The 13836-nt window shown below is 42.4% G+C and overlaps 1 protein-coding gene across 2 annotated transcripts in view; it reads right to left on the reverse strand.

Moving 5' to 3' along the window:
• The window catches only part of TANC2 (tetratricopeptide repeat, ankyrin repeat and coiled-coil containing 2), a 703794-nt gene that overhangs the window by 12345 nt on the left and 677613 nt on the right, over positions 1-13836 (reverse strand). For both annotated transcript variants that reach the window (XM_074978796.1, XM_074978797.1), the window contains 6 exons: positions 13570-13703; positions 11489-11612; positions 4363-4538; positions 3945-4077; positions 3369-3398; positions 2384-2475 (listed from right to left, as the gene is read on the reverse strand). In XM_074978796.1, the coding sequence (XP_074834897.1) occupies positions 2384-2475; positions 3369-3398; positions 3945-4077; positions 4363-4538; positions 11489-11612; positions 13570-13703 (689 nt within the window). The remainder of the gene's footprint in view (positions 1-2383; positions 2476-3368; positions 3399-3944; positions 4078-4362; positions 4539-11488; positions 11613-13569; positions 13704-13836) is intronic.

The following is a 13836-nucleotide window of genomic DNA, read 5'->3' on the forward strand; positions in this document are numbered from 1 at the left end:
TTTTCATTGCTGATGTAATAAAGGGTTAATATTACAAGCCTAATAACAAGCACGCTGATGAAGCTAAAGCTTTTTAGAGTAGATTCCATATGCTGCAGGGTTAGAAGATTCAAAGATGTACATAATTTGACTGAAGATTGTCTCTTCTTCTCACATAGATGGACAAGGGCACAATAGATAAAACAGGAAACATTCTTCAATCCCATTACACCTGTTCTCTTCTATCTGCTTCTCTCCCCACGTGAAGTGTTGCCCTGCAAACTCTGGTAGACACCCTGGCTAGAGTGAACCATTACGAATAATGATGTCTCCAAGGTTGAGTGGCAGCACTGAAAGCTGGTCTATGGTTGGACTGTACAGGGCACTTCCATGTGAGCAGACCCTAGAGATGCTTACTCTGTGACCTCATGGAAACAAGGCACACTTAAGAGGCTGCCCTTTGAGTGTGTTGACTCACACGTGTTTCAGTCTCATTTCCTCTCACTCCAGGCAAGACTGACATCTGGACCTCCACCGTGTATGGGAAGTGGTATGGAGCTGCTCTGCCTCAGGAGCAGCACTGGATATACTGTGACTCACACAGGCCCAATGTCTTCTAGGCTGCTCCATGTGCAGTTGGGGAGCAATCCATTTAACTCAATAAGAAGGAGCAGCTTGCTCCTGCTGGCCAGTACATGAGGTGGGACAAACCCTTCATGATCTGACCTCCTTTCCAACTGCTTTTGGCACCTGGATTCTCTTGGGGAGAAAGAAGCAGTCTTTGCATTCCCTAAAAACTGAGTAGCCCAAGTATTGCTGTGGTAGAAGAGCCATGGGAAAAGGCATGCACCTTTGACCAAGGGCTAGCTCCGCAAGGCTGGCAGGGGTTGAGTGCGGCACAGAAGCAGCCATTCAATCCCTATGAATGAGAGTTCTGTGTTGCTCAGCAGCAGCCCAGAGATTAATGAGATGCACTGGCAGATCTCCTCAGCTTGAAGGATGGCAGCTATTCCCTCTGGTCAGGGTGGAGAATTTGAGTCTGGTGGAATTCTCAGGGCTTAGACATGCGTGTAAAGGGGAGGCCTCTCTGAGGACTAGGATAAACCTTGTAGTATTATTATATCGTTATTATTTGTTTTAAATGCACAGGTTTGACACATGGGCAGTGACAGAAAAAAGAGGGAGCGGAAAATGGGATTAGGACACATGCAATTCATGACTAGATATAAATTTTGCAGCTGCAAACGCTAAGCCTTAAAATCCTTTAGACTCAAGTTCCTCAGTTGTGTCATATAATCCCTAGCAGAGGAGTCCAGTTACGGTGCCAGCTTTGTATATTTTCTACTCCATTCTCAGAGCCGCCCTGAATCATCATTGTACTTAAAACTCTGCGTGTGTGTGTAATCTCCAGGTATTGAAGACAGGCTAAATATAAATGAACCTGTATCACCGTCATTGCAAAATGTCACCCTTATGCTAATAACAGGCTAAAAAACCTGTGTCCTGAGAATCTGCTCTCATTACATGGAAATTTTTTCAGTACGCTCTCCTGTAACGCTAATACTGTTTTGTCTCCTTGTTGTAAAGCAATGACTCTATAACCTATAGGGGAACACTTTAACCTCCCTGGACATTCAGTAGTGGATTTAAAATTAGCCATCCTTCTACAAAAAATTTCACCACAAGATTACAGAGGGAGATATCTGAATTTGAATTCCTTTAGAAATTTGACACATTAACCTTGACCTGTCCAGAGATTTTACCTATCTTATGGATCACAAAGGCAATTTTCCCACCTTTGACATTTGCAGGAATGACACATCCTGCTTCATTAACTGGTTCTACTAGTGACGGGTAACTATTTTTTTACTTCCCTGACCTTTCCCCACCTTCCTGCCCTCCCCCACCCCCTTTGCTATATAAGCCCATAATTCTGTTTTTCCTCACCATTTTTTCACTTGAAGAAGTTGGTTTTATCCACAAAGCCTAATGAATTTGTTAGTCTCTTAAGGTGCCACAGGACTGCATGTTACCTGCATGTAACGGTGATTTTGCCATGCAATGACATCAGTGCTATAAAATCCTTGGATAATGTCTGGGTTCTGGAGGTTTCAAGGTGGAAAACAAATGAAGCCCAACCTCAAATCCACACAAAGCAAACAGTATTTTGCATTGTTTCAGCCCTGTTTATTTAGCAATCAGAAGAAGGTAAAGAATTCTTCTGCACTGCAGGAAATCCAGTCAGCATTCTTTCTCTTTGAAATTTAGCTATCTCTTGGCTTGGATTAAGGGGACAAAGGTTGACTACCAATTTGACACCTGAAGAATGAGACATCACACAAAGCAACTCTGTGGTTCCCTCATTTTCATTTTTTTAATATAAAATCTCTCCTCTCCCTCTCACCTTATAGAACATGTCTCCCTCCTCCATCAGCTTGCTCAGCAGGATGATCATGATGTCTGGTTTGGAGGTGGCCATCGCCCATGTTGCTGGACCTGTAGTGTACAGGATGCATGATGGGTAAAAAACTCATACAATGCAAGGGTGGTAGGAAGCTAGGTGGAAAAAATATCCTGGGGTGGGAATTTCTGCTGGAGAGAACAACTTGGCTGCTCCCGATTAAAGGGCTGGCAGTCATTTTGCATTTCTTAAATCAACACCATCTTCAACACAATTTCTTTCCTTTGTATTCATTTCAAAAATAACCAAGTCTTTGAGTGGTCACAAGAGGGCAGCACGTGTTCTAGAATAAGCTTGGGAAAAATGGTTCAGTTCAAAAAAAATTAGGTTTAAAGCGGAAATCAAAGTGGTTACATAAAAAAAGCACTTAGGTAAATATATAAAAATTTAACAGAGGTAATCCATAATTCAGCTGCCTAGATATTAGATTAGGTTTTCATTTAAAATGTCATACGATGTGAAATATTAAAGACTAGAAATTTCAATAAGCTGGAGAATATAACAAAATCTTTTAGGCAGAGCTCATGCTGCAGTAGTTCATTCTCAAGTCTTACTCCCACAAATGACTCCTCACAGGCAAAGACCTACACCAGTGCAGACTCTCAGTGCCTTCAGTGAATGGAGACATCCGTACACACAGAGTCAACTGATGGATCAAGGCCTAATACAGATAGGGGGCAGTGGTAAAAAGTTTATCAGAGTCCATTAGTCTGGGTGAAGAGTGAGTCAACCATATTTTAAAAGGATTTTTCAGGATTAGTTTTTGAATTCAAGTTATTCTCTGCAACAGTCATAAAAAATATTTGAAGGTGAGGTAAATTAAAAGATTAGGGATAGAGGGGAATACATGCAGGCTAAATCAAACAGGAGAAAGCAAAGCTAACAAAGCCATCAGATCAAGCCTGATGCTGACAGCAATGAAATATACCTCGAGGGCGACTCGGTAACGTCTGACAACCTTCAAAGAAAGGAGAAAACAAAAAGTTGTAGGAGGGGAAAAAATGGATGAAGGTGGGAAAAAAAAAACAAAAACAAAGAAAGGAAAAAGCAGCAGTGAGAGGCAGGCAGCAAAGAAGCCAATGCACCAGCAAAATCCCCTTCAAGGGCAAGGTCACGTGAGCAGCTGTGGGGAGCAGCGCAGTTCACGCTAGAATCTGAAAGCATATACAGCGCAAGTAAAAGCAGCAGCTCACAGCAATGCATGAAAACAGTATCATTTGTAGAACAGGACTAGTAAAGGTAGAAAAGCATTACCATAGGAAAGGCCTCGCCAAAGAAACAGCTGCTGATTGGTTAAGTTTGCTAAGTAGTATGGCAGCAAAAATCACAGTTTAACAAACAGAACATGACAGCCAGAACTCATGTGCTGCACTCCAGGTAGGAAGCAGCAGCTCTTCATTACCATTCACACCAATGTTACAATTACATTGCTGGGAGCCAGACCACTCCCCAGACATCCAGTGTGAGTAAACAGCCGAAAGAGGGAGTCCCCCCTCCTCCCTACCTATCTTGGCTCCTTTTTTCAGAAGAGCGACCACGACGGAAGTGTTGCGGCACCCCACAGCCCTGTCGAGAGGCCGCATCCCACTGTAGTCAACATGCTCGATCATGGCACCGTGGTCCACCAGAAACTGAACCTGCGACGATGAATGCTAGAGTCAACACTGTCCTATTCAACACCACCTGGGCATAAGTCCATGTCGTGTGTGGAGCTAAGTTCTGCTTCATTCTAGGCCTCATCCTGGCCTCCTCACTACAATCTTTGAGACAAAGTTACCTCTAGTCTGCAGGTCTGGGTGCTGTGTGAACACAGGCAATGGGGTCTGGTTAACAGTAAGATGGGCAAGACATTTGGGAATTAATATTTTATGTTATTTCTGCTGATTTCTTCCTTGCTCTGCAATTATTACCACTGCACTTACCACCTCTGCATCACCATAAAAAGCTGCCAGGTCTAGGGGCGTGCGTCCATTTTTGTCAGCATGGTCTGTGGCAGCTCCATTCTCCACCAGTGACCGCACCACAGAAAGATGACCCTTCAGACAAGCCCAGCTTAGGGCCGTCAGTCCTTCTTTGTCCATTAGGGAAATGGATGCACCTGAAAGAACAAGTGTACATCCAGGTAAGAGCTCTCTCTTGTATAGTGTAGGGTTTGTAACTCTTCATTAACAATAGTAATCAGACTTAACACTGCTACACTTTTTATTTCCAGAGTGGTGTCAAACATCATCTACTTTACCCATTTTACCAGTCTGACCATCCCAGTTTTAATGATGGAGCAGTTAACTGATGTGCTCAAGGTCACATTAGCACTCAGTCACAGAGTATTAGAGGATAAGAACTCAGGAGGCTTCTTCCTTTAATCACTAGATTCATGCTGCCTATAATGATCAATCAGTCAAACTTGCTGTAGGTTAATTTATGTTCCTGTGAGCATAATTAAAGAGAACCCAATGGCTTTGTTAGCTTTACCACCATCCATGATTATTACAGAAATGAAAAACATAAACCTTCTTGAGATCCCAAGTCATTATAGACCAAACCCCAAGTAGCTGGATGGTGTACTGGGCAGATGTGTGCCTGGAAGAGATGGAAGTGAATCAGCTACCCTAGGATGCAGAGCAGCTGCAAACCTGTACTTGATGGAACCTGCTTCAGCACAACAGCTGCTGTAGCGTCTGCAGGCTCTGATGCAACTTCTGCAGCATTTCTTCTACCAAGGCTCCAGCCAGGTCTCTAAGACAATGTGTGTGCAAACCTCACAAGTTGCATACACACAGTTTTTAAAACAACACAGGACAATCAGTTTACTGACTTGGCAACAAGACTTGAGCTCAGATTTTGCACTTCCACAGCTGCAGAAGATAACAGTAATAAATGAAGCAGAATTCCCTGTTCTTTGTCCTGCAGAGAGGTAATGAATGCTGAAATCGCCACTTAAAGGTGAATAAGAAGCCAGACTCTAATATTAAAATAACACTACATTGGCACAACAGTTGTTACTCACCAAGCACTAGTAGTGCTGTACACACAGGCAAGGACAAAGTCCCTGCCTCAAAAAAGGATCCAATCTAAATCAGTCAGAAGATTAATGGTGCCTTGTGGTTGGATAAACACTTGGGAACAACTTTATTTCTAAAGAAGACATAGCACTTACTCTGCTGTGATATTCTAGTGGCTTGGGGCTAGACTCACCATGCATTTACAGCTGCTCAAAACCCAGTGGAAGGCCATAGCAACTGCAATCTGCCAGAGAAGAGATTGTGACAAATGGAGTTGATTCACACCAAAATGCAAGACCACTTATATCTGTGGGCTTTTCTGCGAAACTCCTGAAAAGCTGGTCAGATTTGAGTTCCCTCTCAAAAGACATCAAGAAGCCCACTCTTCTCCCTCTGAGGAGCCAGAGTCTCTAGCAGGAGATGCAAAGGTTTCCTGGAATAATCAGCAGTCTGACTCCGTCTACACAGGAAAAACAGGGTGCTTTTTCAGTTGAGTTCACTTAATTTTATCAATCCAACTTCTTATAGTCCACAACACTCATATAGTCACAATTTAACACCTTTGAGATCTTTTGAGCTGGTGGTGTTGTAATCATCAAATTAAACTAACTCAACTGAGCTAACTTGATGGGTTCCTCTTATGGGATCAGACTCTGTTGACTGAGGGCCAACAGTAAAGTGACCCACATTTTCTTGGCTAATCATGAGCTACTGAAGAACCCTGTCTCCTATGATTTAAATCAGAATATTTGGCATGAGGGACAAAAATGAAAAACATAAATAACTCAGCTATATGAACATGATTCCTCATGGAAAGAGAAGGATTCTGTTGCTAGAACAATGCCAAGTTTTCGTTCGGAAGTAGGATGAATGCATCTACATTAGCTCCGTCTTGCTGAAGAAAGTTCTTCTCCATGTTCCCTAATAGTGAGTACTTTTGTGATTCTATTACCAGCAGGCTGACCCAGTGTCATACCGTGTTCTTCTCGACTTGGTAAAATGATAATCTCCAGCAAATTCTGTCACATCCACTGTGGCTTCTTGGCTGGTTTCAAACACAAAGGGATACCACAGCCACCCTCTTATCAGAAGCCAGGGAGCCAGAAGAGAATATTTTCCAATCCTCTTCCTCCATGTAGGTCCATGGGTTCACTAGACAGACCACAAACCCATTTAGATTATCCATACTATCCACTTCTGACATCTTCAACCTAATTCCTTGCATCTTAGTTTAACGTTTCCCTTTGGAGGGGAACAAGAGCCTAACATGCTGACACAGGCAAGTTCATGTGCAATACACCAAGACAGTCTCCACTGAGAGGTCTCAACTTATGCAAGGCACCATTCTTGGGCACAACCTCCAAACTGGTGTGTAGAATAACAAAAGGATGTGTGGCAATCTCATGGGACAACAGAATCTGTGGGAAGACATCTAGTTCAGAACAGATGGTGTACTGGTATATACCAAACCCAGTTTGGACATAACATGTGTAAACCCAGTTTTAATTACCACCAACAGGTGATCCTCTCCATCTGACAGCCTTCTCCTACACCGCCCCTCCCTGTGTCCCTGAACAACTTTTATAGTTTTATGAAAGATCAGCTAGCCTGTAGTCAGCCAATCAGAGGACAGCTTGCTCATCAGTGTTTACTGAGACACGCATTCTCTTCTCTTAGCTGCATTCTGGAGATCAAGCAGCCAAAGAACTCCTCTCTGCTTTCTTCCTGAACCTTCCTTTGAAGAAGGAGGTCTGTCCCATGAAAGCTCATCACCTAATAAATTATTTTGTTAGTCTTGAAAGTGCTACGTGACTGCCTTCGGTTTTTTTTTTTTTTTTTTGCTTTCTACATAGGAAAGTAAAACTCCCTTGGGAACTGGGAAGGTCTAGAAAGCCACAACTACCACCTGTATTTTTAATCCTTTTCCCTTCCAGAGATAAGAGCATGCCTTACTGTAGGGAGACACATGAAGACTCCAGGATCTTGATGCACCTGTGCAGCTTTAAGGGCACAATTGAGACTGCTTCAAGGATGTCAAATGCTGTTCCTATACATCTCTGGCCTGATCACAGAAGTGCCAAATTCAAGATGCTGTCATTGCTCCCTGCAGGATCTACATTTGACTCTGCTCATCTGGAAGAGCATCTGTCCTTCAGACCCACTTCACACTGGGGAAAGCCAAACATGACACAAGCTGTCAAATCTGTCAGGATAGGCTGATGCCCTGGAATTGTTCCTATATGTAGATGAGTCGTAATTCCTGCTGAGTGTACCTAGCAGACTTAAAACTGTTGGTCTGCTTCTCCTTATGTAAAAACCAAACAGGCTAAAGACATGATTCAAAGTGTGACCCAGTCAACAAACAGCAAAGTATTTACGTATCAAAGACATAGAGAAGAGAACACGGAATTGCATCAAACCCACAAGAATGATGCACAGAGGCCCCAACAATCTAGATAACCTTTTACATTTATATTAATAATCAGCCAGCAAATGAGATTGTTAAGAGAGGTTCCATTTCAGCTCTCAACCAAAAGGGCAAAGCATCAGATCTAAGATTGCCAGGCTTGGCAGAATGACATGCAGCTGCGGATGATGGAAGGTTCATACCCTTTCTGTATATAGGAAGAAACCAAAGGGGCAGCTATAGACCAGGAAGTCATGTGCCTCTGCCAAGGAAGGAGAGGTGGGTGATTTCGATAGCTTGGAACTGAGTGCTACAAAAAGAGGTACAAGATCTGGAGAGGGAGGAACAAATAAAACTTGTACCCTCGGAAAAGGACATGATTGTCCGTTGTTATGAGGGACAGAGTTTTGCAAATGTCTTTTAAACTAGTCCCTGCTGGTGTGTGGTACAACAGCTGTCTCCGCATTGCCAGACAGAGAGATCATGCCATTGCCTGGTTTACAAGTTCAGTTGGAATGCACAACCTCTCCACACTAATCCAAGCTGTAGTTTACCAAGTGAACTCAAAGGTCTTATCTCTATAATCTTGGCATCCATGGGAACATATGGATCAAAGCCAAGATTTTTCTCCGCTGGGTCTGTCAACACTTCAGAACCAAGAGAATGGAGGAGAAAGTTTATTCCGTTGGCCGGTAACCATCTATACCATCCTGAAACTTTACTGCTTCCCTGAAGAGATGGGAAGCAAAACTTGATGTACAAGTGAAACCTACATTGATTATTCAACGTCTGGGCCAAGAAAACACAGTATTTAGAGCTCTTTTTTTTGCCTGTGGAGTCTGTTCAAACAGCTGTTTGTATATAAAGAAAGCCGCTGCATTTCCATGCTAAAGGTCTTTCAATTTACAGTGCTGGAAAGCAGAGATTGTCAGTCATATAGAAATATTCTAGAAGAATGATGGACATCTCCACCAGATTCACTTAAAGCAAACATCTGCTGATGATGTGATACACCACAAACCACCAAGTTCTTCCTTCCCGCTAGCTATTTTTCACACCAAGCAGTATAAAATTGGTGATTGTAGAAGGCAAGATGCATTGTGTCTGCTGAAAAGCAGAACCTATAGCCAATGTTCCAGATAAAATCCAAAACTAAAGAGCTCTCAGAACGGAATGCTCATGTCCCATGCCTCTGTGTATGACAGAATTTCATCCAGATGCATGCAGAGTATGTCACTGTAACATCTACATGCCTTAGCAATTCTGGACTCTTCTAAGAGCATCAGGTAATTCCGGAAATTAGAGTTTCAAATTGATGACAGTAACTCCATTAATAAAAGGTGTTTACAAATGTTGGCTCTATTAATTAAGTACAGTTAAATCAGATTTGCTTTTCAACATACTAATTAACCTTTATGGTTTTTGATTCACACTTTGATTTTAATCAAATGTTAACAAGATTGTCAAAACCACTTTAATTAAAATACCCCATAAAGTGCTGTATTCTACCTGGGCTTGGTTAGGTTTTCAATTGTATGTCTTATGCTAGTGCATGCTTATCGAGCTATTGTAGTGCAGAATAAATGCACTTTTTACAGCATCTCCTATGAAGAGATTTTTGTATTCTCCACCTCATCCAGGGTCATGGAGTTCAGGGGCACATGATTCACAAACTGGACTTTTCTGGCCATTTTGTATCTAGGATGAGATTAGCTAGTTTTGGTCTTACATATTTGCCCCTGCTACATAAAGGCTGTGTCTACACGTGCCCCAAACTTCGAAATGGCCATGCAAATGGCATGAGCTCATGGGAATAAGGGGACTTCGAAGTAGGCGGGGCCCTTTCGAAAAGGAGCCCCGTCTGGACGCGCCGCGCGGTGGCAAGTCTCGTCAATTTCGAAGCGCCACTGCCGCCCGCATGCTAATGAAGCGCTGAATATGCATTTCAGCGCTTCATTAGTAAACTTCGAAATGGCCATTTGCATGGCCATTTCGAAGTTTGGGGCACGTGTAGACACAGCCAAAGTGTTTCATCCAATGCTCACCCAGATTTAAACAATGGGCATAACGCTCATGTGTGTTAATTAATACTTATTTTTATATAGATGGAGAGAAGTAAAGGTCAGAATTTTAATAGAGACAAAAAGAATACAGGGGATTAACATGAAAATCTGAAGACCTCACACTGAACATGGCTAAATAGTGGAGATCCCTGCAGCATTACCTTCTCAGAACAGACAGGGTGGGCAATGGGGAACTTGCTCTCAAATGTCAGGGAGCACTTCAGTGCAAAATAATACCTTAAATTACAATACAATTAATTTAAGAGTTTTACAATTAATATTTTAGCCAGTGGTATTCTCGATAGACACAGAAACTTAGGCCAATAAGGAAAATATCCCTCCCCAAAATGGTTTTGATTTAGAGATCTGAAAAGAAAAAAAAATGAGTAGAGAAACTGAATCTAAATGAAAAGAAATGAGAGTTTCTGGAGCCTTTCAGGAGTGCTGGAGATTTTCATTGCTCTATGCAATGACTGTGGACACAGCCTGCCTTGCCCTGTGGCATGTGGCTATGCCTACCCTACACACCACTGCAAACGTAGACAAGGTCTAAATCCTTGTCCACGCTAGGGATTCACTTGATGCTCATAATTGATGTGAGCAGTCGGAGCAGCTAAAACAGGACAGGAAATGGTTCAATTACAAATGTAAAACTGTGTTCAACACCATTTCAAAGCCATGACTGAGCTTCAAGATTTGGTCTCATCAACATCTGCATTTACATGGTTTCCCACTGTAGTTCAGCTGCATCCATTGTTAACATTTGTTATTAACATCAAGAAGTAAGTTTCCTAGATTTGATGTGATTAAGGGGCATTGCGACAGATCTGGCAACTTCTTGCAATGTTATTGAAAAATGCATTGAATGAAGTTTAAGTATTTGTGGGTCCATTGTATTAAATGCAAAGTTTATACATTGTTATGGACTCTGGGGTGGGAGAGCTTCTCAATGGAGAAATGAGGCTGAAAACATATGACAAAATGAACAGCCCAGACTAAGGCCATGACTACTCCAGTCTTATTTTCCTAAAAATTCAAACCATCGCTTCCAACAACGAAGTTGGTAGCAACTTCGGGAATCCCAGGGTAGACCTTGACTTGTTTTCAGCAGAATTAGATGACACGATGGGTAGAATTCCTGCACCCAGTCTGCATTCACTCCCCAATCACTGTTACCAAAGCGGGGAGTGGACTGTTAGTAACAACAGTGAAGAATTTTAGGAACAATGCACAATCCCTCCATTCAAGGTTGGCAGGACAATATTGTCAATCCTGGGAGCATACCACTTAACTTGTTGCTCTGCAAGATCTGCAATAACTCTTGCTTTTTTGATTTTAAATTTGAGTTTCAATGTTTTCAACATAAATTAGGAGGAAGACATTGTTGAAAGTGCCGAGGGGCTCTGAGATTGCCAAATCATGTAAGTGCTTACGTTGTATCTTACCTTCACCATCAGGCAACAGACTGTCAGTGGTACTGGTGATGTCAGTGCTTTGATTTTTAGTTTACCCTGGTCAGTTTCACACACAAGTAGCCTAATGTTGGGTTCTAACTCAGGCTTGGCTAAGATCTAACCTTGTGCAAGTAAAAATTCCACAGTGCCTAGATGCCCCTCGGAAGCAGCCATCATCAAAGGAGTCCGACCCTGCTTGTCAGCCATGTTTACATCAGCGCCATGAGTGAGTAAGAGATCCACAATCTGGAAACACATAAAACATGGATACAGTTTATACAAAGAGGTTCTGCTGGGATGAAATGACAGCTGCGATAAAGCATAGCAGCCCCACTGCCTTGGAATCTCACTCAAACCCCAACATAGAGAAAGAGATTACTTCTTTATCTGTACTTTTTGTCCTGCTAACTGCAGTCTTAGGAGTGTCTGGCACCTATCTGATTGCTTATACTTTATCTGCTACTCTCTTTTAAAGAAAGATGTGGCAGGCGTTTGTATTGGATTTGATCTCTTAGAAAATATTGTTGTTCTTAGAATCATAGAATCATAGAACAGTAGGACTGGAAGGGACCTCGAGAGGCCATCGAGTCCAGCCCCTGCCCCAATGGCAGGACCAAGCACTTTCTAGACCATCCCTGAAAGCCATCTATCTAACCTCTTCTTAAATAGCTCCAGTGATGGAGATTCTACCACCTCCCTTGGCAATTCGTTCCAGTGTTTGATCACCCTGACAGTTAGGAACTTTTTCCTAATGTCCAACCTGAACCTGCCCTGCTGCAATTTAAGTCCATTGCCTCTTGTTCTATCCTCAGAGGCAAGGAAGAACAAGTTCCCTCCCTCTGCCTTACGACACCCTTTTAGATACCTGAAAACTGCTAACATGTCCCCCCTCAATCTTCTCTTTTCCAAACTAAACAAGCCCAATTCTCTCAGCCCTTCTTCATAGATCATGTTCTCTAGACCTTTGATCCTTCTCGTTGCTCTCCTCTGGACCCTCTCCAATTTCTCCACATCTTTCCTGAACTGCGGTGCCCAGAACTGGACACAATACTCCAGCTGAGGCCTAACCAGCGCAGAGTAGAGCGGGAGAATGACTTCTCGTGTCTTGTTCACAACACACCTGTTAATGCATCCTAGAATCATGTTTGCTTTTTTTGCAACAGCATCACACTGTCGACTCATATTTAGCTTGTGGTCCACTATAATCCCTAGATCCCTTTCAGCTGTACTCATTCCTAGGCAGTCCTTTCCCATTCTGTATGCTAATAGAACTAAAATACAACACAACAGCCTGATGCTGCAGCATTTCTTCCATGGAATCCTGGTGTGAGGCCATCTAGGCCCATAAATCTATTATGCATGATATGCACATGACCCTAGTCCAGGGTTCGGCAACCAAAACAGCAAGAAGTTTTTGAATTCAGTGAAAAATTCAGTAATTCAAGAACCACAAGACATGTGAATATAAGATGGTCCTTAATAGTTAACGTCAAACCATACTTTTTGTAACCCTATTTTAAGAACAGTGCACATACAGTGATGTGTAATGCGACACGTTTCCTACAGGAGGTTCACAAACTTTTTACATATTCTCTCAAGTTTGCATTTTTTGTTAATCGTAAATTTCTCACTGTGAATGAGACATAAAGGGAGCTCAGACAAACTCTATATAAATGTGAAGGATTGGCTCCATTCAGTTTGAAATTCTCTGTTTTCATCTTCGATTTTCCTCTTTTTTGAAGCCATTCCAACCCCACTTTAATTCTGCCAATTTTATTTCACGTTTAATTTCAGTTTTCTTTCTTAAAATGCCAGTTGCCCTTCACAGAAGGAATGCTGCAACCCTCCTTTTTCTTTTCAAAATCAAGACTTTATTAGCAACACAATCAAAACACAGATACGGTATCATATCCCACAACACACTGCAATATTAAAGGGGGAATTATCCAATGTTTCGAGATCACATAACATTTGCTTTTTGGTTATGAGTTCATTATGGGGATTTTAGATGTTCACCGTTTATCATAAATAACCCAAAGTTTTTTTGTTTGCTTTGGTTTTTTTAAACCTTGTAATTATAGTGCTGGGAGCCACAAAGAAGTCCTTAAAGAGCCACATGAAGCTCCGGAGCTGCAGATTGCAGACCCCTGCCCTAATCAAATGAGAAATAACTTTTGGAGGATGCTGCAGTAACCTTGTTTACCTGCCAGTGGCCTTGTCTGACTGCACTGAACAATGGCACTACCCCACGTCGATTCGGCTGCGCCACCGCTGCTCCTTGCTCCAGAAGCAGACGACATACTTCCAGCTTGCCCCGTCCCGCTGCAGCTGTCAGAGCTGAAAGAGGGAGGAGAAGAGGGAGAGAGAGAAGGCTTGTTGAAACTGTACTCTGCTACCTTCCGTGATTAGAAAATAAAATAGTCTTTGTTACACTGATTTTCTTTCAGCTTCACCAAGCAAAAGGAGAGGC

The sequence above is a fragment of the Carettochelys insculpta genome, chromosome 28, assembly GCF_033958435.1.
Source record: "Carettochelys insculpta isolate YL-2023 chromosome 28, ASM3395843v1, whole genome shotgun sequence".
Taxonomy (NCBI): Eukaryota; Metazoa; Chordata; order Testudines; family Carettochelyidae; genus Carettochelys; species Carettochelys insculpta.